Genomic DNA, 25,551 nt, shown 5'->3' with positions numbered 1-25,551 from the left:
ATCTTCTCATCACCTACACTGTCTTTCATTTACCCAAATGCAATAAAACTTCATGGACACATCTTTGCAGCAAACATTGGCATTTAATAGACTATGTGACTTTTAGGAGAAGAGACTATGTGTGGTATGGAGAACTGGACTGATCATAAAGGCTTATCCTTAAAATATTCGAATTCAACAAAAGTATTGACCCCAAGGTAAAAAGACTACCAGAAAAATTAATATCAAGAGATTAGAGCACTTCTGTGAACAGGATCAGTTTGGACAACTTGGAGGGAATGGTGAGTCCCTACACAGTTGGCTACAGTGGAACAGAAAAGGAATAGGCAGTGTTCAGAGATCTGGTGTACAGCACTGCATTTGCCCATCTAAGTCAGGACAATCACAAACATCAAGACTGGTTTGACAGAAATGAAGAGGAAATTCAAAAACTGCTAAATGAAAAATGAGAACTTCACAAGATTTATCCATCTCTAAAAAGGCAGCATTTAATGCCATCAAAAATAAAGCACTAGTGAACATTAGAGATATGCATGATTCTGGACTCAATAAGAAGAAAGATGAAATTCAGTTTTATGCCGATAGTAACAATCTGAAATGCTTTTATGATGCCCTGAAGGCTATTTATGGATCAAAAACCTATGGTGCATATCAACTACTCAGTGCTGATGGAGCCACATTGAATAATGATAAGGAGATAATCTTAGAGGGTTGGGATGAACATTCCCATAGTGTTCTCAACAGACTGTCATCAATCAATGCTGAAGTCACTGACCATATGGATGGTCAACAAAAAGCCTCTGGTTGAAGTCAATCCTTCTTAACTGATGTTCCAATGAAGAAGAGATTTTGAATACCAATCTTCTCTTCTTGTGTGGCAAAGCACCTGGTGCCAATTCTATTGGAGGTGAAATTTACAAAGGGAGGTGGCTTGTGGAAATGGAGAGTGGACCGCAAGATAGCATTTTCATGCTTTCTGTTGATGTTTGCTTGCATTTTGTTTTCCTTCTCAGGTTTGTTTTCTTTCTAGATCCAATCTTTCTTGTGCAGCAAGATAACTGCATAAATATGTACACACATATTAGATTTAACATTTATTTTATTATTTTGGGGTGTGAATTCCCATGAATTCACTTTGGTTTTATTTAGTACACGATTAGCAAAAGGAGATGGATATGAGTTATCCTCATAATTTCACATCACAAGGCTCAGATGAACTATATCTCAGAGTACTTAAAGAATTTATAGATGTTATTGCTGAACTATTATTGATGATCTTAAAAAAGTAGAAAACAATATTGACAAATTCTCTTTTTCCCTATAAAAATGAAAGAAGATAAATTCCTCAAATATAGATTCATTGGTTCCATTTGTTAGCCAACAACAACAAAAAAAGAACAACAACAAAAAAAAAAAAAAAAAAAAAAAAAAAAAACCACCTCCTGCCCCTCCAAAATAAAGTAACAACAATGAAAAAACCCCTAATCTTAATTATTGTGAGAATTTACCAAAAAAAAAAAAGTGTTATTTTGCCTTTTGGGAAGCAGAAAGAGTGTTACCCGAATCTCCCTCCTTTTTTTTTTTTTTTTTTTATTATAGCTTTTTATTTACAAGACATATGCATGGGTAATTTTTCAGCATTGACCCTTGCAAAACCTTCTGTTCCAACTTTTCCTCTTCTTTCCCCCACCCCCTCCCCTAGATGGCAAGTAGTTTAATACATGTTAAACATGTTAAAATATTGAACATGCCTCCTGAAATTCTTCTTTTGCATATATCTAAATGTTAGGAATTCTCCTGATATCAAACCTAAATGTTGCTCTGCAACTTCCATTGACATCTCAGATACAAGATGATTAAAAAAAAGATCTCATAAATATTGTTGAAACATGATGGGATGAAACTTAAAATTGAAATATAGCAATGATAGAATACAGTCTATAACAGAGATGTGTTTTTTAAAAAATCAGATTCAATAGCTCAGTATGCTTTTCTGGTAGAAATCACAAATACAAAGGTAGAAGTGCAGCACTGAATATATAGTGAGGATAACAGGAATCAGAGAACTTCAGAGAGAGAAGTGGTATTGATCTGGAAGGAACAGGAAAACAAAAGGGAACCTCATAGGAGTATAATATCAGTAGAAAAAAGTAGAGATATATAAAATATATTACCTCAATACAGCCCTAAAACTTGGATCTACAGCAGGGGTCCTCAAACTACACAGCCCACAGGCCAAATGCAGCAGCTGAGGACGATTATCCCCCTCACCCAGGGCTATTTCTTTATTTAAAGACCCACAAAACAAAGTTTTTATTTTTACTATAATCTGGCTCTCCAACAGTCTGAGGGACAGTGAACTGGCCCCCTATTTAAAAAGTTTGAGGACTCCTGATCTAGAATGTAACATTCCATTATGAGTATTCACCAAAACAAACACCTGCTTGAGGTTTCTCACTGCTAGAAGCAGAGTTCCTGATATGTCATTACTTTTTCTGGTTAAGTCACTGAATTTCTCAAAAGGTAGACAAAGCAATAAGGAAAACTGCTGCTCTGGATTTCCTGCCAGCAATAAAGAAGCACAACCTAAAGCAACTTTAGGATGCACTGATCATGTCATCATAACAATTTCTAACAAATGAGAATATTAGGGGTTGGATAAAGACCTAGATTTGGGGGGGAAATTTTTTTTTAATCTCAAAGATTATAGTTATAATCTTATAGCCTAAGACATTCAATGAGAAAATAGCTAAGGAAGCACTAGAGGGTCTAAAGAACAAAATTCTAACAGTATGACTAAAATTTATACTAATGAAAGAAAAAAGACATGAAAGTGGAACGTGACTATACATCATTTTACTTCAGAAGGAGCTGGGTAGAGTGTGGGCCCCCAAATCAGAAGGATCTGAGCTCAAATCCAGCTTCAAACACCAACTGAAATGTGATTTGGGGCAAGTCACTTCATGGCTGTTGGCCTCAGTTTTCTCATCTGTAAAATGAGGAATAAGAGCACTTACATTCCAGGGTTGTTATAAAGATAATATTTGTAAAGTGGTTTACAAACCTTAAAGTAGTATATAAATGCTGGCTATTATTCCCAATAAAGAAGAATTCTATGAAGGGAAAGAAAAGAGAGGAGAATCACTGGAAAATGACCAGAATAATTTTAAAAAGTTACCAATTAAACATTTTAAAAGAAATAACCATGGAAAGTTACACAGGAGTTCTTTAAAAAGCCTTTTATTATTCTTCAAGGAAAAATAATTCATTTTACAAATATTTATAAAGCATCTATTGTGCTATGTTTTCAGGGAGAAAAAGATGAAAACATGATCACTGTTCTCATGGAGCTTATGAAGAAGGGGATTTAAACACAGCATAACCTGAAACAGTAACACAGATTTTTAAGATCAGTCTTGGGAAGACTAAGAAGCCCAAAATAAGCAGGTTTGTAGAACATTTTGAGGATAATAAAAAAGGCTTTTAAATGCTATATTCAGAAAAGAAGATGAACAAGGAAGGAATAATTCTATTGTTCAGGGTAATAGATGGTGTTATAGTAACAGTTGAAAGAAAAAAAGCTCAACTCTCTGAGCTTTATATTTTGTTCCCATCAAACTATTCAGGAGAATGATCTTTAAAATTAAAAAGTGAGCATGAACACGAATAAAAGAACTGAAGCACAAAATAGTTACAAATCATATGAATGCTTAGCCACTTTAAATAGGATCAAGTCTCTAGACCCACAGAGATTACATTCCATGATAATGAAAGAACCTGTTGATATGGTTTAAGAACTACTGTTAGTCATCTTTGAAAAATTATAGCAAATAGGAGAGATGCCAGAAGACTAAATACTAATTTTCAAAATAGGAAATTCTAGATGCTTTATAAGCACTTATCTGAGAACAACAAATATAACAAATGGGCTCAAAATTTAAGAGATTTCAATAGGCTGAAGTGAGAAGCGCAAATAATACCATCACCAAGTTTATATTTATATAGCACTTACTTTTTACTTAACAATGAATTTTGACATCCCACTAGTACAAGAATGCTGTGAGAGATGGAAAAAGACCTTCATTTTACAGAAGAGAAAATAGAGGCCCAAGAAAGCTTGGTTATATACCCGTGGTCACAAAACTAGTTAAACTGATGATAAAATATACATTAGAAGAGAAATTTTCTGACTTAACCTAAAGTTTTTCTCATTTTTATCTTAATGAAATTAGCTATAATGACTATCAAATCCCATTCAAGAGCATAGAACACAGTATAACTGAACCAGGTTAACAGGTCAAGATTGGGAAGGGCTGACGGTCTGAGAATCTGAGAGGTGACAGTAAAGAGGAAGAGGAGGAAGTAGACTAACAAGTACCAGTTGGAGGGCTCCCAGAAGATGCCACAGGAATAATAAGAAAAGGTGGTGTCAAAAATTAGAGTTCCTGTTTTCCTGGAAACTTCCTTTAAGGGCTAAAGTTGAAGTTTGCAAAGAGAAAATCACCCATGACACTTAAGTTTAAGTCAGAATTGATTTTTTTTAAATTTAGGGATATTCACAATTATTAAATGTACATGTAAAATAACCACATTTGAAATACACATGAACACAAGTTTAAGAGTAACTTCATTTGCTTTTATCAAACTTTTTATATCTTCCCCTAACTGCCAACCCTATCTCTCCTACAAAATTTCCTATTTCTAAAACTCAACACTACTCTTCTAGTCAACCAGTTTCCCAACCTTGAAGTCCTCCCCAATTCTTCAATACCCCTACTCTTCCCAGTTGCCAAGTCTTGCCAGTTATGCTTCCATATGTCTTAAATTCATTTTCTTCACTTCTACTGCCACTATCCTCATGCTATTGCCTCAATTACTAGAAGAATCTCCTAACTGACTGATTGTGTTTTCAGCCTCCTCTTTGCATATAATAGTAGCATATATTAGTAGTTCCCTATTACATTAAGGTTAAAATACAAACTCATAGGTACAGCAATTAAAGAACTCATGATATGGCTCCAGTCTATCTTCAAAAATTATTGTAAATTACTCCCCTTCTTGAACCTAACATTTTAGTTAAACTTTCTTGCCTGTTGTTCCCAAACTTAGTACCCCATCTCCCAGTTCTGTTTCTTTGCATAGTCCCATCTACTTGCAGTGCACTCTACCCATTCTGCCCTTCTCACCTCTGCTTCTCAGAATCCCTAGTTGCCTTCAAAGCTTAGCATAGGGGCCAGCTCCATTAGGAGCCTTTCTGGACACCATCAGTTCTTAGTCCTTTCTCTCTCTTTTCTAATTACAATGTGTATTTGCATGTGTATGTTTTCTCACAGACATATACACACAAATATATGTACTATATTGTGAGATTTTACATACAAAAATATATACACATATATGTAGAAATGTATATGTATATATTTGTGTGTGCAATATTTTACATAATACACATAGCCCCTATGTTTACAGATAAATAAATGTACCAGAAGACCTTCAACATTTTTGTTTCCTTAAACATGGCAGCCTCCCAATTCCTCAGTGTCTTCAAATCACTTGACACTTTTTTATTCCACAAAAGAACATTGACACTCTTGATCTCACCATTAGTCACAAGTGTTCCATCATATACATGATTCCAAAATTCCCTTAGATGATCCTAACTTCCTATCTCTTCTAGTAATTCATCTTCCTAAACCTATCCTTAATGTGACCTCCAGTCTCCTCCATTCCTCAGTAATCTCCAACACTTAATATAACTTCATTTTTCTGTCCTTCTCAATCTTGACCCTATAGTTAACCAATTCAACACTGCACTATCCTCAACTCATAACCTGCCCCTCCTTATCCTACTATCACTCATGTCTTTCCAAACCCCAATTGTGGATTTTTCCCACTATCCACTTCTTCCAATCCCGTTCATATGCTAGTGAAGTGCTGGAGAATTACATATCCACAGTGACTGGGTATACAAATTCCAAAGCACCATCTGATCTCCCAGTTATTAATATCTTCCCCCAAATTACCTTTATTTTGTACATTTATATCCTGTCTTTCTTATTAGAATGCAAAATCCTAGAATAGATAGAAGGGATATCCTAGATAGAAAGGACTATTGCCCTTTTATCTGTGTTCCTAGCATGTAGCATAGTGCCTGGAACATGCCAGTCTTAATAAATGCTTATCCAATTAGATGGTTAAACTAAGAATGTCTAACTTAATTCCAAACTCTTAAAAACTCAGTCACTTTTTGTTCAAAGCCTTTTCCTAATCCCTCTATAGCAGTCAATGCTTCCCAGAGCTCCCAATATGACTATGATTATCACTAGCATGAGTTGTACTCTTCCCCATAATCCTTGAAGTTAGGAACTCTTCTTTTTGGAGCTTCTAACAGAAAGCTTGTGCTAGAAAGACATGGGATTATGAACTGAAAGGGAAAATTTAGTACTTCATTTTTCTATTTAAGCCCATAATCACACAGGGTTAGTGTCTGGGATATAACTGGAACCCAAGTCTTCCAGACTCCAAGTTCAGCACTGTACACAGTAAACCATACTTCCTGCAAACTGATGAATGAAGGTTTGTTGGAGGAATAAATAAGTCTATTCTAGAATTAGAACTCCAATCTATAACTGGAAAAGAAATTGGGTTTTGATTGACCTCAAACTCAGGAGTCAGTAGCATGATATAGCTGCAGAAAGATAATAATGATAGTACAAATTGAGGCTATAGTATCAGGATATAATATCTTGATCAAGAGAATTAGGAGTCTCACAGGGCACTTGTCAATTTACAACTGGAATATTGCTCATCATTGCACACTACATTTGAAGAAGATTTAACAACAAACTGGAACACAACCAAAGAATGAAACATAACCAGCAAAAGGACTGGAAACCATTCAATTCAATGACAAACTGTTAAAGGGATGTTCAGTCTGAAGAAAGGAAGGAAAATAGAAAGGAGCTAAAGCTGAGGTCAGCAGGTCTAATTTCTAGTGAATACATGATCACAGACAATGGAACACATTAGAACTCCCTGTCCTTAATCTTCTCATCTGTAAAGTGAGAGGGCTACTTGTTTTACACATTCGTGAGGGAAAACATTTTGTAAAACAAAGCATAAAATATGAATAATAATTATTATTATTGATCATAATTGAAATAATAGGCACCTGTAAGCATTCTTCAAATGGCCAAGAATATTAGCATCTCTCTCTCAGAGAGATCAAATGAGATAATATGGAAAGATTTACTATTGTTATTTTAATATTTAAATGGATGTAAACTGGACAAGAAATCAAATTTATTTTCTATAGCCCAAGGAGACAGAATTAGGACCAAATGAACAGAAATTATAAGGAAGAAAGTTTAAACTCAATTGAGAATTTCCTAACATTTAAAGCTGAGATCAGCTAGATGGTAACAGTGAATACAAGGCTAGGCCTGAAGTTGGGAAAACTGAATTCAATCTGACCTCAGATACTTCCTTGCTGTGTGACCCTGGCCAAGTCACTTATCCTTGTTTGTCTCAATTTCCTCATCTATAAAATGAATTGGTGAAGAAAATGGCAAACCAATCCTGTACCTTTCCTAAGAAAACCACTAGAAGGGGTCACAGAGTGTCAAAAACGACTGAAAACAATTGAACAACAACAAAATACATGAAACAGGAGCAGCTATGTGGTACAGTGAAGAGAATGCCAAGCCTGGAATCAGAAAGAGAGTTCAAATCCAGCATCAGACACTTTGTAGATAGGTGACCCTGGGCAAATCATTTAACCTATATTTGTTTCAGTTCCTCATCAATAAAATGGGCACACATTAAAGAAGGAAATGGCAAATGATTCCAGTATCTTTGCCAAAAAAAAAATCCATGGCCAATTTCATGGGCACACAAAGAATCAGACACAATGACTTAACAACAACAATTTATGGAATGAGTTTCCTTATTAAACTGTGTTCAAGCATAGTCTGTCAGGGATATTACAGAGAAGACATCTACAAAAGGTGAGAAATCATATTAGATGGCACAACAATAAGATTCTACAAGTGAAAACTGGAAGCCAAAAAGCCAGGGTGAAGACTGGCAGAAATATGTGTAAGGTTGTGAATAACCTCTTCAGGCCAGAGTTGGAAAATATTTTACTAAGCACAAGATGATCTGTCATAAACAATCACACATACTTACAGTTGCCTCCACATGGAGGGGAGAAGGACTGATGAGTAGAGAGGAAGAAGAAAGAGTATAGTTCGTGTGGATGGATGGCCAGACAGGCCTACCTCAGAAACAACTTCTCAATTATATGGGTGAGAAGTCATAAACTGAGTGAAACAGGATAGGAGGGATATGGCCAAGAATTATCAGTTAATCAAAAAACAAATAGGGAAATCAGAAAACTTCCATGATTTTTTCTTTGACTTCTGCCAAAATTTATTATATGACCTTGGAAATATCACTTCCTGGTAAGTCAATTTCCTCATCTAATGAATGCACAGTTGGCCAGGGTTCACAAGCATAAAAAGGTTGTAGGCAAATATGAATATAAAATACCCAGAAAACACTCTGGATAACAAATTCCATATAGCAATACTTAGCTTCAGACATAAAGACTAGGACTTTAATGAATGAATCACATATTAATTGTACAATTTTAATTTGAACACTATGCAGTTCTTAAAGACACCTTCTTAAACTTACTGGAAATGGTTTGGCAAGAGATGAACTTTCTTCTGGTAGGTTTAAAAAGACATTCTGAAATCAAGGCAACCTTCTAAGTTCTACAACAGCTGGTGCTAATGGATCCAGCCTGGTTCTACACCTGAAAAATCACAACTTCCTGAAAGCCTCCCCAAAGAAAAAATGTGCCAAGGAAAATTTCCTCTAGCACATATAGGTTAAATAGGGTACAAAAGAAAGCCAGATCTTTCCTCACAGAAATCAAGCAGCTATTTTGATTAATCATTTTCTAGGTCCATATGTCTTACATAGGGAGAATTCCATTAATACAGTAAAGTATCCAAGTAGAAAGTATCCAAATGTAAAGTTTTCAAGTGTTCTTTGTGCATCAGATTTAGTAATAAAAATCTTCATACACAGGAAACCTAACATTCTCCTATCCCCAACTTTTCTGAAGTATGCTCCTCTAATCTCAATCCATTGACAAAGTCCAAGATCTCAAAAATCTCTTCTTCAAATTCACCTACCGGACTCTTGACATCATCCTTCGAACTGCCAGATCTGTGGGTCTTCAGGGGATCTCCATAATCAGTTGTATCAAAGTTAGACTTCCATACCATCACCTGAAGAAAAAAAGGCACGCATGTATGTACATGCACATACATACATACATGTGTGCATATGTGTATGCATGTACTTATATAAAACCCTATGTGGATCTTATTCAGTGGTAAAAATAAGCCTCTACATATATAAGAAATAGTAGGAAGATCGGGTAACAAAAGAGAAAAACTGTTTGCTATTCCCTTCCTATTTGGTTTTCCTAGAAAGCTGTGTATTTTTAGCCATTAGATCTTTGGATTTCCTCATCCTGGTGAATGGAAGTAATGGTGGAACAGAACAGTAGTTTGAATTATCAGGAGGATGGTAATGGAAATTCAGGAAGAATCAATGCATTCTATAGCATAAGGGCAACTTTTACAGGCTTAATTACTTTTAAAACTATAGATGTTTTCAAGGTTGATCCATACACTCATTTAGCTACTCCTCTGAAAAATGAAAGCCCACTAAGAGTTCAAAAGAATAACATAATAAGAACTCACTCTTTTCTCAGGATGTCAATTCTGAAAATCATGAGTACTGGCCGACCTTAAAGATATATTCTTAACCTGGGTAGAATCACTTTAATCCAAATGAAATTTTTTTTACCAATCAAAAGGTACCGGAAATTGGACTATATTGCAATGGGATGAAGATTCAAAAAATACATTATATCTTTTGCAATCTGATGTAGGTAAGATGAAGTAAAACTAAAAGGCTAAGAAAACTCAAAGGAGAGAAAAAAACAAGACACACAAATAAATGTATTTTTACACATATTACATTTATACATATGTAAGTGTAATGTTATATTTTTAATACAAATACACATGGAGGGAGGAGCAATAGTTTTAAGATATTGTAACAGTCTGAGAGCATCTTGCAAACTTCAATCAAAAACCAAATCTTATGACATTAGGGAAATTGAAAAGCAATCAATCACCAGCATAGGTCTAATGAGGAAGAGATTGTTAGCTTTGAAAAAGTCAAGATTTACAGAATGAGACTTTTCCAGGGATACCTGGATATATGAGGTGGCTTCAGGCTATTCATGTTTAGGAAAGGAAAAAACAAAATAAAAACAAAGCAGAAAAGAAATCTCTGCCTAAGTTTTAGATGGATCAGTTCTAAAATCCTATCCCATGATTGTAAGGCCTTTAAAGGTAGGGACTGTCTTTGGTCTCTTTTTATATCCCTAGCCCAATGGCTGGCACAACAAATGTACTTACAAATGTTTATCGATGGAAAAAAAAAATGAAAAGCACCATACTTATCCTCTTCATTCTTTAAGCCTTAGCCAGTGGAATCAGGAATAAATTCACAACTAGCTCTGTGACTTTTACTACTCATACAACATGTCTATTTCTCCATTTTCCTTTCTAATAAAATGGCAATAGGAACTTAGATTTATCTCTGTAACATTATGATACCATAACCATCATAACCAAGTAGAACCCTGTCTATAAGACAGGGATGGGGAACCTTTTTTCTTCCAAGGGCCATTTGAACATTTATAACATCATTCAAAGGCCATTCAAAATTATCAATGTATAGAACTCAGTCAGTAAGAAGTTGTACCTAGCTTTCAGCTCATCATTGTTTGCAGTTGCCTTAGCAAATGATTTCTTGGGTCTTATGCAGCCCTTAGGCAAGATGTTCCCTATTCCTGCTGTAAGACAAAGGGCACTTTTATAAGTTTAATAAATTACCAAGCTATGGATACTTGCAAGCTTGGTGCTTATATTAATGACTTTAAGATATATGTCAAAGGCTGCAGCATGTAAAAGAAAAATTAAACATACAATTAAAAATTTCCATCTTTAATACTGGCCATGTTCCATCAAATCATATTTATATTCAAGTACTTAATTTTCCTCCATACCACAAAGAAGAAGAAACCACCAAAAATAAAGACAATGGAGAAGACTAGAAGTACATCACATTTTGTTGTACAAAAAAAAAAAAAAAAAACCAGCTAGTCTTGAAAGCTGCCATTTTTTTGAATAAGAGAATGCACTTCATTTTATAGTCCACAGGTCTCCAAAAACGAAGGAGATAGAATGGTATGGCCCCACCATCTATAACACAATTTCGTGCCTGACAGATGTTTATACTTACTTGCTCATCAACACCTCCAGAAGCAAATAATTCCCCAGATCTTGAAAAGGCAACACAGGTAGCTGGTCCCTATTATTAGGTAGGAATGAAAAGGGAAGGAAGAGAAAAAGAAAGAATCATATTAAATTATAACATGTAAAGAAAATGAGAAAAGTTTATCTTAAACTAGTATTAATACAAAGCCTTTAAAATATAAGTAATTCTCCACTCAGGATTGAATCTTGAGCAGGAAGATGGCATCCTACCATACATCTCTTACCTGATCTTTGGATGATTCATAGTTTCAGGAAAATTCTGGTAATCTACCTGTTTCCTCTGCCCTGCCCCCCACCTCCGGTTCCCTTCCTCTCTCTGCCAAAATCAAGAGTTGTCCACAAAACATTAGCTATCCTCATTCCAAAAGATCCTTTCCCATCTCTAAAAACTTTCTGTCTAAAGAATGTCTAGTTCTTGGTTCTTCTCAACAATGAGATGATTCCGACTAGGTCTAAAGTACTTATGATGAAGAGAGCCATTTGCACCCAGAGAGAGAACTATGAGAACTGAATGTGGATTACAACACAGTATTTTCACTTTTTTGTTATTTGCCTGCATTTTAATTTCTTTCTCATTGTTTTCCTTTTTGATCTGGTATTTCTTGTGCAGTATGATATTTGTGTAAATATATATAGAAGAACTGCACATGTTTAACATATATTGAAATTACTTGTCATCTAGGGGAGAGGGAAAGAGAGGGAAAAAATTTGAAATGCAAGGGTGTATGTTGAAAATTATCCATGTATATATATTTTGAAAATAAAAAGCTCTAATTTTATACACACACATATACATATATATATTTACATTTATATAAAAATAAAATGCCTCCCCTTCAAAAAAAAAAAAAAACATCCACTTCTATTAACTCTTTGGTAAAGCCTAAAGCCTTTGCAAATGATATCTGTGCAGTTCTGCTCCGTCTCACATCTCAAGTGCATACTGGCTATTTCAAACTCAGTTCTCTGTAGACATCCTTAATTCAACATGTCCAAAACTTGGAATTCATACTCCATCTTAACAACAACAACAACAAAAAAAAAACCTTACCCTCTTCAAAACTTCCCATTTGAGCTAAGGACAACATTTTGTCACCTAAGTCTTAATATTAACACTGAAATTCTTCTTCCTCCTTCTTCCTCATTCAACATATTTAATCAACTGGTAAATTCTGTCATTTCTCCTTTTGCAATATTTCTTATATCTGTCCTCTTTTCTACTAGCATAGGCCCTACTCTAGTTCAAGCTTTCATATTTTGCTTCACATGTTGTTAAGCTTTTCTGAACTGCTTTCCCCCATCCCCTCACATGTTCTTAAATACTGAGAATGATATTCTGGATAGGAAATGGTTAAACATGAAAAGGAATGTTTGTAACCAATTTTCCATGTTGCATAGGGAATTGAAACAAAGTTCCCCAAAGTGCATAACGGGCCCATCTCTAGGTTGCCCAGCTAGAAGAACTAGAAGCAGGAGAACTAAGCTTCAGTCTCTGATAGAGGAAATGAAGAAAGACATGGTTTCTTTCCTTTTATACCAAGGCTCTAAGGTTAGGGACATCCCCCAAAATAGCCTTATTTTCCCCAAATACACTGCTGTTATTTATTCCCACAATGGTGAGCTTAACACTTCTGACTCTAGGAATATTTTCACCTCTTAAGCATTTCTGAGATTATTCTGAGTAATAGCTGGCACTGGAGAATAACAAGACATTTGAAAGTTGGACTCTTCAGTCAAAAAGAAATGGAATGTCACAAGGTAGTATTCTGGAAAGACCCACAAGTATCCACAATTTTAGATTGTTCAAATATAGCTACCCCATTTCTCACTAAATTATTTCAAAATTGTCTGTGGAGCCACAGTGCCAACAATATCCTACTCTCTCTAACCACAACCCCAACACATGAACAAAGAGAGTGGGTACCAAAGCTGGGATGGAAGCAGAGATGCCTCCCATACATCTGTTGCTAAGGAGGCTGTCCTCAAGTGGCGAGGAGTTACAGAACTTCACTGTTCACACCCAGGGCTAGGAGAGAATCTAGAACACTTCTTCCAATGGAAAATCACAGATCAGATTTATGTGGACAATCATGTTTTTGTTAGAAACAAGTGCCACTGTAATAATAGCTATATATGCTTTCAATAATTCTTTCACCAAATTCTCCTCACAGCTATGGAAATCAGACAAGGAGACAAGTCAATTTCAAATGTGCCTTTCAATCTGGCAGACTTTTCATTTCATCATGTTATCCATACAAATAGAAAACTGAGCACACAGTGAAATATGTAATTAGAAAAGGAAGCAGGGTGGAGAAGTTGAAAAGAAGAGGGAAAGAAAAAAGTATAAAAAGCCTAAATAAAAAGATTGCCTTAGCACAAGTTTCTAACTAGTGATTAGTTTCTAAGAGGTTTCAGTAACAACAAATGACTAAACAAATATTTGTTGAGTTCAATTCCTTGCTTGACCGCACTCAACTATGACCACAAAATGTCATGCTAGGTACATTATGTCTAGAAACAAAGTTCCAAAAGTAGAATCACAATGAGCAGGAGATAAGAAAACAAACAGAATTCTAATTCTTTGATAAGTTTCAGGATCATATCCTATTTGGGGAGGCCAAGTGTGAGCCAGATGTTCTAGGAGAATCACATAAGTTCCCAAAGTAGCCCAGCCAGAAACTGAGACTCTGCCTGGACCAAGCCACAACTGTATCTACTTGGCTTTTTTTTTTTAACTTTCAAAAAGAAGTCACCCAAATTCCACGACTCTCCAATTAAGAGCTGATTGTGCATTTAAAAAAAATGTGAGCCTCATTCAACAAATATTTGATGGTAGAGCTCTACATTCTGGGCCCTGCTGAGTGGGTTCAGCAAGAGAGGTCAAGTGCTTTAATGTTTGAGGGAAACTAAAAGCATAAGTTACTAAATTCATTCCTGACCACTAAAATGTTTACCAAATTGGTCATATACTATGCAATCGAGTTCTTTGAAGAAAATAATAAGTATTAGAAAAAAAGCAGTGCACTTGTCTGGAGAAGTATAATAATCAAGTACACATCCCCACTTCTACAGGCAATAGAAATTAGTTTTCAAATACAGAGGCAATAAGAGCTCCAGCGTTGGATTGACATTCTATATTTTTATATAATCTTTCAGAATCAGGGATTTAATATATTCCCAGAACCAATTAGGACAAGCACTCAGAGACTAAAATACTGTCTCTTTAAAAAGAGTCAGTACTTGACCAATCTAGTCAGTCAACAAACATTAAGCATCCAATATGTGCCAGCCATTGTGCTAAGTTCTGAGGATACAAAAAGAGGCAAAAAATAGTCCTTGAAGCAAACAAATATGTACCATTAAGTTACATACAAAAGAAATATGAATTAAGGAAGGGACAGCAGTAGAATTAATAGGGGCTGAAAAAGATCTAGTCTGTCACTACAGGGTAATCCCATTTTGCCATTGTTCAAACAAGACCAGGTATGTTGTTCCCAATCCCTGTTGTAACACATCAAAAAACAATGTTTGTTAATGGAGGAATATAACAATTAGAGAGGAATAGACAGCAATACCAAAAGCCCTTCACTGCTACTGTTTGGCAAAAATGCAGTACTAAATGTACTTCAGATCGATTCTTTCTAAGTCAGTCACTGGATAGGCAAATATTGTATTTAGATGATCATAAAAGCTCATATCCACTTTATACTTCTAAGTATTTTAGTACTCTGCTAGAAATTTAACAAATAGGATAATATAGGCAAGTGTTCATAAACCTTAAAGTTATTACACAATCAAAACAATTCTTATAGAACAATAATATTCCATTTACAATGAATATAAAAATTTTAAAATATTTAGAACACTACTTTTTTGTGGTAGCAAAGAACTGAAAATAAAGTTAATGCCTATTAACTGGGAAATGCCTGAATAAATGGCATTATGAATGTAATGTAACATTAATTGTACCATAAAAAATGATGAAAGACAATTAAGGGAAACTTGGAAGACTCTCAGAGAATCAAGAAAACAAGTTATATGGTGACAACAATAACATAAAGGAAACTGACTTTGAAAGACTTAAGAATTAATGACTCCAATAACCAGTACTACTTCAGAAGACTAATGATGAATTATGGTTCCTTTATCTTGGCAGAGAAATATTAAAACTAGATATGAAAGAAAAGAGACCTGTTTTTAGACACAACCAATATATGAATTTATTTGGCTTGCCTAAAACTCATTCGTTACAAAGGAGGGCTTTTTTCGGGGTGGGTGGAGAATGCTGGGAATGGAGGGATTTGTAGAAGGGAATGAATAATGAAAAAAAAAATTAGAGCTTTCATGAAATATTATAAAAGGATAAACAGCAGAGTAGAGAAATTCAGATGACAAAGATAAGCTGAATAATGTTAGTCCTATTATGTTAAAGTTAATAAATACCTTTTAAAATAGAAAGATAGTATGTTACAGATATTCGATTTTATATACAATCTTCTTTTTCATTATTTTAGTTCAATAAAAAAATTTAATTTTCTAAAGAAAAAGGGTCATAATGAATTCTATTTCTTTTTTTGACTCGTTGTCAAGATTTATTTTTTTTCTGCATTACTCAACAATCTTTCTTCCTTTGACATTCACTAAGGAAAATTTTCTACCCAATACAAATTATAATGGTTGTATCAAATTCCAGATCATTCTTCCTCTATTCTTAAATTTACCATTTTCGTCTCTTCCCCAATTCCTTCAACTAAGGGGCTTGAAAATCCACAAATATTCTTTCAAACTCTCTAATCTCTTAATTCCTCAGCCTCCTTAAATCCTAAAATCTCTTCTTTGACTCCAATTCAGCCACCTATAGTGATGATCACACATTCAATCTCACCAATATCCATAGGTGTTCTACTAACCAATTAGAAAGAAGCTCTTAATATTCCTTTAAATCATCATAATTTCCTTTTAATTCCATTCTTTCTCAGACTATTACCTCCGCTTTGACTTGATTTTTTTTTCCTTCTCCAAAACCAACCCAACAGTTGGCTATTTCCACTTTACATCATCCTGATGTAACCCCTTGTTCCCTTGTTCCATCACCACCAAACCTTGCCTCTAGATTATTATTTCCACCATTCTCATTCTCTTCTCTTACTCAAAAGTGCTGCATGCAACTAGAAGTTTCACAATTGTGCTCTCTAGGTACACTACAACTTTAACTGGGTCCTTACTGTAGAAAGACAGTAATTTCAATTTTAATTTCTCCTTAACTCACTACTTATCTCCCTCTTCAAAGAAGCTTTTCCAGAACTTTTCCTTCCCTTCTCAAGACTTCTCTCACACCTCTCTCTTTTCCCATTTCTCTCAGCTGTGGACTTTGTCTTCTTTGAAAAAATTAAAGGTATTCAAACTTGAGCTCTCTTTTCCTAGTCTCTTCATCTCAAAAAACCTCCTTACATCATCACTCACTCTCTCCTGCTCTCCCCAGTCCCCACTTTTTAAAGAAGTGGTCCTTCAGTTTTGCCAGTTGCCAGAACATTTCAAACCAGCCATGTCTGAGTAGCAGACAACTCACAGTAACTGTGTATCTGAGTCAACTTTAAAGCAATGACTTTTCAACCAGGAATGATCTAGTGTATGTAGATGCTTTCTCTGATCCCTGTCCATGGCACACTACTCTCTCTGGAGCATTTGCATTGCAGAGAAAGAAAGGAGAGCTGAGCTGCTCCAAAATGGATCAGTACTTTGACCTGTAGCCAGGTAGTTATTGTTACCTTTCAATTCTTCTGACCTTTCTCAAACACCCCAACCAACCTGCCCAAAGAAATTTACCCAAACTAGTAACCAATTCTTCCAAGTAAAAACTACAGGACAGAAGACTCAGGAATTGGAAAGAGAGGGAAGAAAGGGGGGAACCCAAGCTTCTTCAAGTGCTACTTTTTACCAAAAGCATTGCTTTCATCTCAATACTTTGTGATACAATTTCTAGAAAGTCTAACTGCAACAATGTTGCATTACAACAAAATGGGCCATTCTGGGCCATTCATTCATTTAACAAATATTTCCTGAGTTCCTTCTGTATAACAGTTACTGCACCAAGGTTGTGAGGAGTACACAGATTATTTTGACATGTTCCCCCACTTCCACCCCCATCCCCTGCAGAGTTTATAGTGCAAGAAGAACACATGCAATAGAAAACATATGCTGATGAGAGCAGGTAAAGGTTCAAAGCAGGGGAAGGTGGGAGCTAGATTTGGGGTGGGGGAAGGGTTCCCAGGGTAGGCTGGGACATTCTAAAGAGTTCACGCCAGTACAATGTAACCTTTATGCTAGAACAGCTAAACATGTGAACTATGTGAAAATCACTTTTACAACACAATGCATCCAGTTCTATGTTCATGTAGAGTCTAAGTGAACAAGCAACCAAAAACACAACTGGAACACCAAATTTAACTTCCTCCCACCCACCTACCACCCACCACTCTCTTACAAATAGCTCCAAGGGACTGAAACAAATGGCTATGATTCTATATTATATTTCATGCCCCAAAATAAATAAATCCATGTTTCTACTCTATTATTCCCAGTTCCAACTAATAAAAAAGGGTATCAGAATCTTTGCTCAGGTGAGATTTGCAAGATGTTATTAACCAATGATGTTGAGTAATTTCTCTAGGCTTGTTTTTACAGCAGACACATTAAGGGGTTGGTTCTCTAAAGCACTTCTAAATTTCTTTCCAGCTCTGATATTCTTCTATCTTTTCTATCAAGTCTTAGCAAGTAAATGCTGCCTTCTCTGCTCCTATTGCTGAACTGCCTACAGCTCATTCTTACCTTTCCTTCTAGAAAGATTGTTCTACACTCTACACTCCCCTGGCCTTTATTTTCTTAACTTCTCTCTCTTTCATTCCTTATGATCTGCTCCTGACAGCCAACTCTTAGAGAGTTCTTAGTTTGAATTTCCAAAGACTATCCTACCAGAATTCCTGCCAATATATCCAACTCCACAGGTCCAAGACCAAATTCATCATCTCCACCCATCTCTGACCTGATAAAACCAGCTCCTTCTCCTACATTCACTACTTCTGTTTATGGCATCTCTACCTTCAGCAGTCACCCAAGTTTGAAACCATTCAAATGACAAGTTCTATAATAAACTTTTCCCAACAGTTCTCACATTGATTCCTTTATATCTTTCTTTCCAAACAACTGCAATCACCTTTTAATTGATTTTAATTGCTTCCATTTTTTCCTCCTTCCAGTTTTCCTCACACTACTGCCAGGCTGGTCTTTCTAAAGTATGACTCTCAGAATGCCATAACCAGTCCCTCAAAATGGCTGAGTCAAGATTCAAAATCTTCCAAAAATCTGGCCCTGATCTATCTTTCGAACCTTAATACCTTACTCCTAAAACACCACTGTGAGGATAAAACTTACCCAAAATGACTACTCAGAGATCATTCAGTAGAAGGCAGAAAAGTTGTTTATTAAAAACCTCCAGAGGACGAGTTGTTCTATCATGAGATAAGGGAAAGAGAAAGCTCACAGTAGGAGGACTAAAGTAGTAGTAAAGATACATAGGTTTTATACAAGAGATTACATCACAAGTAAGAAAGCATTGAGAAGGATAGGGGGAGGCATCTAATTGGTTGTTCCTATTTGGAGAGATTGGAATGGAAGGTTTCTGTTTCCCCAAAATCTCCTGATTTCTAGGAAACAGAAAATCAGGCCTTCAGGCTTAATCAAGTAGATAGTGGTCCAGCTAATAGACTAAACATCTATAAATGTCAAATACTGATAAATGTCATCAGCTCAGGTTAAGTAAATATGTTTATAGCTGGCCAAAGCTCAAGTAACTATGAGCCTGCATATATTATACAGGTCATAGGAGAAACATAGAAATAATGAAAATAAAATACAGAAAAAGAATTCATACATTCCTGTAAATTCTTCACCTTATCTCTCTCTATTCCACACTACTATATATCTACTACTATTCACTATACTCTTCACTACTACAATACAAATATACTTCATTAAAGTATAATAGTAGAAAGTAGAAAGGAAATCTTATCCTCCCCTCCCCACATCTATACCTCTCAAAATTCAGCCTCTCCTCCAAGACCCAATTAAAACATCTCCTCCAAACGTTCTTTTATTTCCCAAGCAAGTGAATTCTCACTTTTCTGTGCTTTCTCTCTTGTGCCTGCTATTTGTATTATATTTGACATCTTATGTCTGTACTACCACAGTACTCTGTCAATAAAATATCTGTAAATATGTGCTGAATTTAAGTGAATTCTATTATATTTCACAAGGAGAGATGCATTACAAAAGAATCCAGAAAACTGCAACTGCTCCCATTTTTAAAATCTAAAAATGATTTTTGTGTTTTTAAATACAATAAGACTTTATTTTAAAATGTAAAGATCATTCTTAGTTTACTAGGCTATACAAATCTGGCTGACTCCTACTCTGAGATATAAAAAATATAAATGTCATCAGCAATTACAAAGTAAACTCTATTTGCAAACTCAGGCATGCCAATCAACATAAAAAAACACATAGCAGGCATATGTAATGGGCTGAAGCTCGAGTTAATGCACTGAGGTCCCAAGCACGTGAGGCTAAATAGTAATTGGACCATACTCTATTAATATATGCTTGGAGAAAGAATGGCCCTGCCTACTCTTTGTGCAAGTTCTGATGTATTGTATAGGAAATGACATAGGGACGATTTTGGTGGGTGGAAAGAGGCGGGGAGAGTCAGAGACCGCTGGCCAGTGGTGGCTGCTCACATTTCTATCACAATCCCCCTTCACCTCCACAAAGAATAAAGATCGAAGATTTTCCCTTAACTTGAATTCCTGACTCTGGCTGATTTTAAAATACGCAGTCATCACAGGCATAATCACTGTCTTTTCAAGGATTATACTCTAAGAACACCCCAAAGTAATATGCAGAGAAAGGGTAGGCAGAAGAACAACACGACTTGAACCAAAACCCAGAAAAAAACAAATTGCTGGGTACAGCCAACAAAGTAACAACAGATCAGAAATACAGATGCGAGATAAAGTCAACACTGCTCCACCACTCCATTGCCACTTCCTGGGATGGTGACATTTTAGGGTCTGTTTAAGCAATGACCAGAAGAGAATTTAGACAAAAAGCTGGCTATTCCCCAAAAGACACAAAAACAAAAAACTAAATGACCCAGATAAGCTAGAAAAATTCCAGGTTATTTTTAAGGCCTTTCTTCTCCCCCAAAATGTGAGATGGGGAAAATAAAAATACACTTATTATTTGTCATTTTAAAACAACATTTGTCCTTTTTCCACTTCCATATCCTTGTACAAGTCATTTGCAGAAATTATCCTCCATGCCTCTGCTAAAATCCTTCTCCAGCTTAAAATGTTACCTCCTCCAGGAAGCTTTCTCTGATCTTTTCACTGTTTATTAATTTTCCATTTGATGGACACCTGCTCAAATTTCAATTCTTTGTACTTCAAAAATATTTTGTATATCTTTTGCATTCAAAAAAATTAATTTAAAATTTTTTTCCCTTTAAATATTAATGTTCTATAAGAAATAATGAGCAGGATGATTTTAAGAGAGACACAAGGAGACTTACATGAACTGATGCTAAGTGAAATGAGCAGAATCAGGAGATCAATTGTACACGGCAACAACAAGATTATATGATGATCAATTCTGATGGATGGGGCTCTCAATGAGATGATTCAGATCACTTCCAATAATCTTGTGATGAAGAGAGCCATCTACACCCAAAGAGAGGACTATGGAAACTGAGCATGGACCACAACATAGCATTTTCACTCTTTTTGTTGTTTGCTTGCATTTTGTTTTCTTTCTCAGTTTTTTTTTCTTCTTGATCCAATTTATATTGTGCAGCAACATATATTTTAATATAAAAAAAATGAAATTCTTCCTTTATCTCTTCCAGATATTCTATTTGAATTTATGCCCAAGTTGTGTTCCCTTTGAAGCTTTGCTTGTAGATGTTTTTTAAATGTTTTGTAACTCAAAGAAAACCTTTGTTGTAAAGGATTATTCTGATTATAGAATGTTTTTTAATGGATCAAAACAAAGCACTCTTTTCTGGGCCAAAGCTGAGACCACAAAAATTGAGATAGCCTATTTTAACTAACTATGTTCTGTAAAAGAATTACAGTAAAGTTATTTGACTTGTACCTACAATTATTTGTCTCATCAAATCAAAGCCCCACTTCTAGAAGCAGATACTGAATCCTCTTCATACTTCATAGAGCCAAAAGGCACTTTTAATACTATCTCCACTTTAGAAGGGGTTTTTTATACTTAAAATACATTAACCTCATTTAACTCTAGGATTTTTTCCTATGGTGAGATATCAAAAACTATCTGCTGACAGATCTCTCAAGTGTCCAGCAATACCTTTAATTATTCCATTCCAAAGCTAAAAGTGAACAGCTACCAAGTGGTTCATTCAACTGGTATTTAATTATGTTCCAAATGCACATATTATCACACTGCCTTTTTGTTTGTCCAACTCTCCAGCTCGTTTTACAGATGAAGAAACTGAGGCAAAAAAGGTTAAGTGATGTGACCAGGATCATCTAGCTAATAAGCTCTGAGTCAGATTTGAACTCAGGAAGATGAGTCTGCCTGACTCCAAATGCAACCATCTGCCTGTTATACCCCCTAGTTGCCACATCACATATGCTTATGTGCTGTTTAATAGAAAAAAAAGAAAAAGACTAAATACAGTAATATCCTTAAGCAAAAAGGGATCTGAACTTGAAGCTCTCAGCAAAGATACTTTTTCAAAATCTAGTTTAAAGGGGCCTTTTATGGAAAGATTTGCTGAACCTTTCTTATGATTCACGCATAATGGCCTACTTGTAGTTCTTCCTTTCTAACACCTCTCTTCCAAAATGCCTTTCCAGTGGTCATCTTTCTTCACTCCATTTTCTTCCCCTATTCCTCCCTCTTCATTTCCACTTCTAGGAATCTCGTTTCCTTCAAGATTCAAGTATCCTATGTAGTTCTCTTCAACAATGAGATGATTCAAACCAATTCCAATTGTTCAGTGATGAAGAGAGCCATTTACACCCAAAGAGAGGACCATGGGAGTTGAGTATGGACCACAACATAGCATTTTCACTCTTTGTTGTTTGCTTGCATTTTGTTTTCTTTCTCAGTTTTTTTTATCTTCTTGATCTGATTTTTCTTGTGCAGCAAGATAACTGAATAAATATATATACATATATTGGATTTAACATATTTAACATGTATTGGACCATCTGCCATCTAGGGGAGGGTGGGGGAAAGGAGGGGAACAGAAGGCTTTGCAAGGGTTAATGTTGAAAAATTACTCATGCATATTTTTGTAAATAAAAAGCTTTAATAAAAAAAAAAAAGATTCAAGTACCCTATTCTACATGATCCTTTCCTGATCCCAGCTATTAGTGCCCTTGCTTGAAAAAATTTATCTTGTATTTATGGTGTATTGTAATGGGTTGAAGCTGAGCAGATGCACTGAGGTCCGGTCTGAGTACTTATGGCTAATTAGCAATTGGACAATATTTTATTAATATATGCTTGGAGAAAGCATCCCCCATCCACACTCTGTGCAAGTTTGATGTGTTGTATAGGAGATTGGATAGAGGATTAGAGGGGTAGAGTGTGAGAGCCAGAAGCACTGCTGGCTGGATTCCTGTTAGGATTGCTCTTACTTCCTATCGCTATTCCCCTTCACCTCCATAAAGAATAAAGATCAAGGATTTTCGCTTATCCTGACTCCGGCTGATTTTAAAATACCCTGGGTGCTAAACATGGTCATCATTAATAGAATATTGTCCAATTGCTAATTAGCCATAAGTGCGCTGACCGGACCTCAGTGCATCTGCTCAGCTTCAGCCCATTACAGTATATATATTTTGTTATGTGCTAACATCTGTACATGTGGTCTTCCCTTTAAAAATGTATACTCCTTGAGGTCAAGGATTATTTTATTTTGTCTTTATATCCCCAGTGCTTAGCACAATGCTTGGCACATAGTACTAACTTTAGACATGCATTTGATTAATTACAACAATACAAGTATTATACAACTCTCCTCCCACCCCCAAAAAAAAAGCTTTTTAGAAAATGGTTTCTCAAAAAATTCTTCCAGCTGCCAAGTTTCTGTTCACATCACTTCTTCACCTAAAATATGCCTCTCCTCCCCATGTTTTCCTTCTCTGCTACTGAAATTTTACCCCTCCAGATATGGAAAAATTACTGTAAATTGATCCAGCCATTGTGGAGAGCAATTTAAAACTATGCCCAAAGGGTCTTTAAAATTGTGCATATCCTTTGATCCATTAAGTCACCACTGGGTCTATAGCCCCCCCAAAAAAACATAAAAAAGGGAAAAAAACCCACATGTAAAACAATGTTTGTAGCTAGTAGTGGCAAGGAACTGGAAACTGAGTAAATGTACATCAGCTGGGGAATGGCTGCATAAATTATGGTATATGAATGTAATGGAATACTACTGGTCTATAAAAAATGATGAGCAGGTGGATTTCAGAAAAGCTTGGAAAGACTTACATGAACTGATGCTGAATGAAATGAGCAGAATCAAGAAACATTATACAGAGTATCAACAAGATTATGTGATGATCAATTGTGATAGACTTAGGTCTTTTCAACAATGTGGTAACTCAAGGCAATTCCAATAGACTTTAAGAAGGAAAATGCCATCTGAACCCAGAGAGAAAACTATGGAGATTGAATGTGGATAGAAGTATAGTTATTTTCACTTTTGCTGTTGTTGCTATTTATTTGCTTGCTTTTTCTTTGTCATGGTTTTTTCCCTTCTGGTCTCATTTTTTCTTGCACAACATGACAAATATGTAAATATGTTTAAAAGAATTGCATATATCTTATATAACTTATATCAGATTGCTTTTTGTCTTGGGAAGGGGGAAAGTAAGGTAGGGAGGAAGAAAAATTTGCAACACAAAGTTTTACAATATTGAATGTTTTTAAAAAAAACTATCTTTATATGTATTTGGAAAAATAAAATACAGTGAACAGGCTGATTTCAGAAAAACTTTTAAAGGCTTACACGAACTGATGCTGAGTAAAGTGAGCAGAACCAGAAAATATTTTACATAGTAACATCAAGATTATATGTTGATTAATTATGATAGATATCTCTTCTCAGCAATACGGTGATCCAAGCCAATTCTAATAGACTTGGGATGGAAAATTTCAATCTGAATCTAGAAAGGGAGGGATGGAGACTGAATGTGGATAAGGCATACTATTTTCACCTTTTTTTCTGTTTGTTTGCTTTTCATGTATAACCTATGTCAAACTTATTGCTATCTTGGGGAGAAGGAAAATAAGGGAGAGAGGAAGAAAAATCTGGAACTCAAAAATAAATGTTGAAAACTTTACTTACATATAATTTTAAAAAATACTATTGAGAATATTTAAGGGAAAAAAAATTTACCCTTTCTCCAATGTCCAATTTAAATACCATCTTTTAGAATCACACTGTTTAGAGCTTAAAGAAAACACACAAGTCACCCCATCCAGGTCCTCTGCTCTCATCAATCCTCCATACAGGCTGCAAAAGTGATTTCTTTAAATCCCCCAGTTCCTGTGTGCTTATAGGATCAAATATTAAGACCTTTTGTTTGGCACCTAAAATTCATCATAATCTGGCACTCTCTTCTCTTCCCAGTCTTTTTTACAATTTACTCCTTCCTTGGCTTCTATATTCTAAACACAATGGCTTAATTACTGTTTGTATATATATATATGATACTCCTTTGCCCACATCTATGACTGTCTCCTCTCCCCCCCATGACTGGAATGCACTCTTCTCATCTCCCTCCTCTGAGGATCTCATTTCCTTCAAAACTCAGTTCACTTTCCCCATTCTTCACGAAGCCTTTCCAATTCACCAGAGCTGCTGGTATATCCCTTCTCAAAACTACCTTTATTCATTTTGTACATATCCTACATATACTTGTATAGGACTCTTAAGCTATTTGAGAGCAGGAACTGTTACCTTAATATGTTTTCTTTTAATCTCAAAAAATTAGCAGAGTGCCTTGCACATAGTAAACCC

The 25,551-nt window shown here is 35.5% G+C and overlaps 1 protein-coding gene across 5 annotated transcripts in view; it reads right to left on the bottom strand.

Annotated features, from left to right (window-relative positions):
• POC1A (POC1 centriolar protein A) overlaps nt 1–25,551 on the bottom strand; it is a 215,516-nt gene that overhangs the window by 144,319 nt on the left and 45,646 nt on the right. For all 5 annotated transcript variants that reach the window (XR_007951902.1, XM_051985340.1, XM_051985357.1 and 2 more), the window contains exons 8-9: nt 11,395–11,463; nt 9,204–9,299 (exon numbers count right to left, since the gene is read on the bottom strand). Coding sequence is in view for 4 of the 5 variants with exons in the window: in XM_051985340.1 (XP_051841300.1) it covers nt 9,204–9,299; nt 11,395–11,463 (165 nt within the window). In the remaining variant the exon portion in view is untranslated. The remainder of the gene's footprint in view (nt 1–9,203; nt 9,300–11,394; nt 11,464–25,551) is intronic.

This window comes from Antechinus flavipes, chromosome 1, assembly GCF_016432865.1.
Source record: "Antechinus flavipes isolate AdamAnt ecotype Samford, QLD, Australia chromosome 1, AdamAnt_v2, whole genome shotgun sequence".
Lineage (NCBI taxonomy): Eukaryota > Metazoa > Chordata > Mammalia > Dasyuromorphia > Dasyuridae > Antechinus > Antechinus flavipes.
Note: the sequence above shows the minus strand (reverse complement) of the source record. Positions and strands in the feature narration are given on the sequence as shown.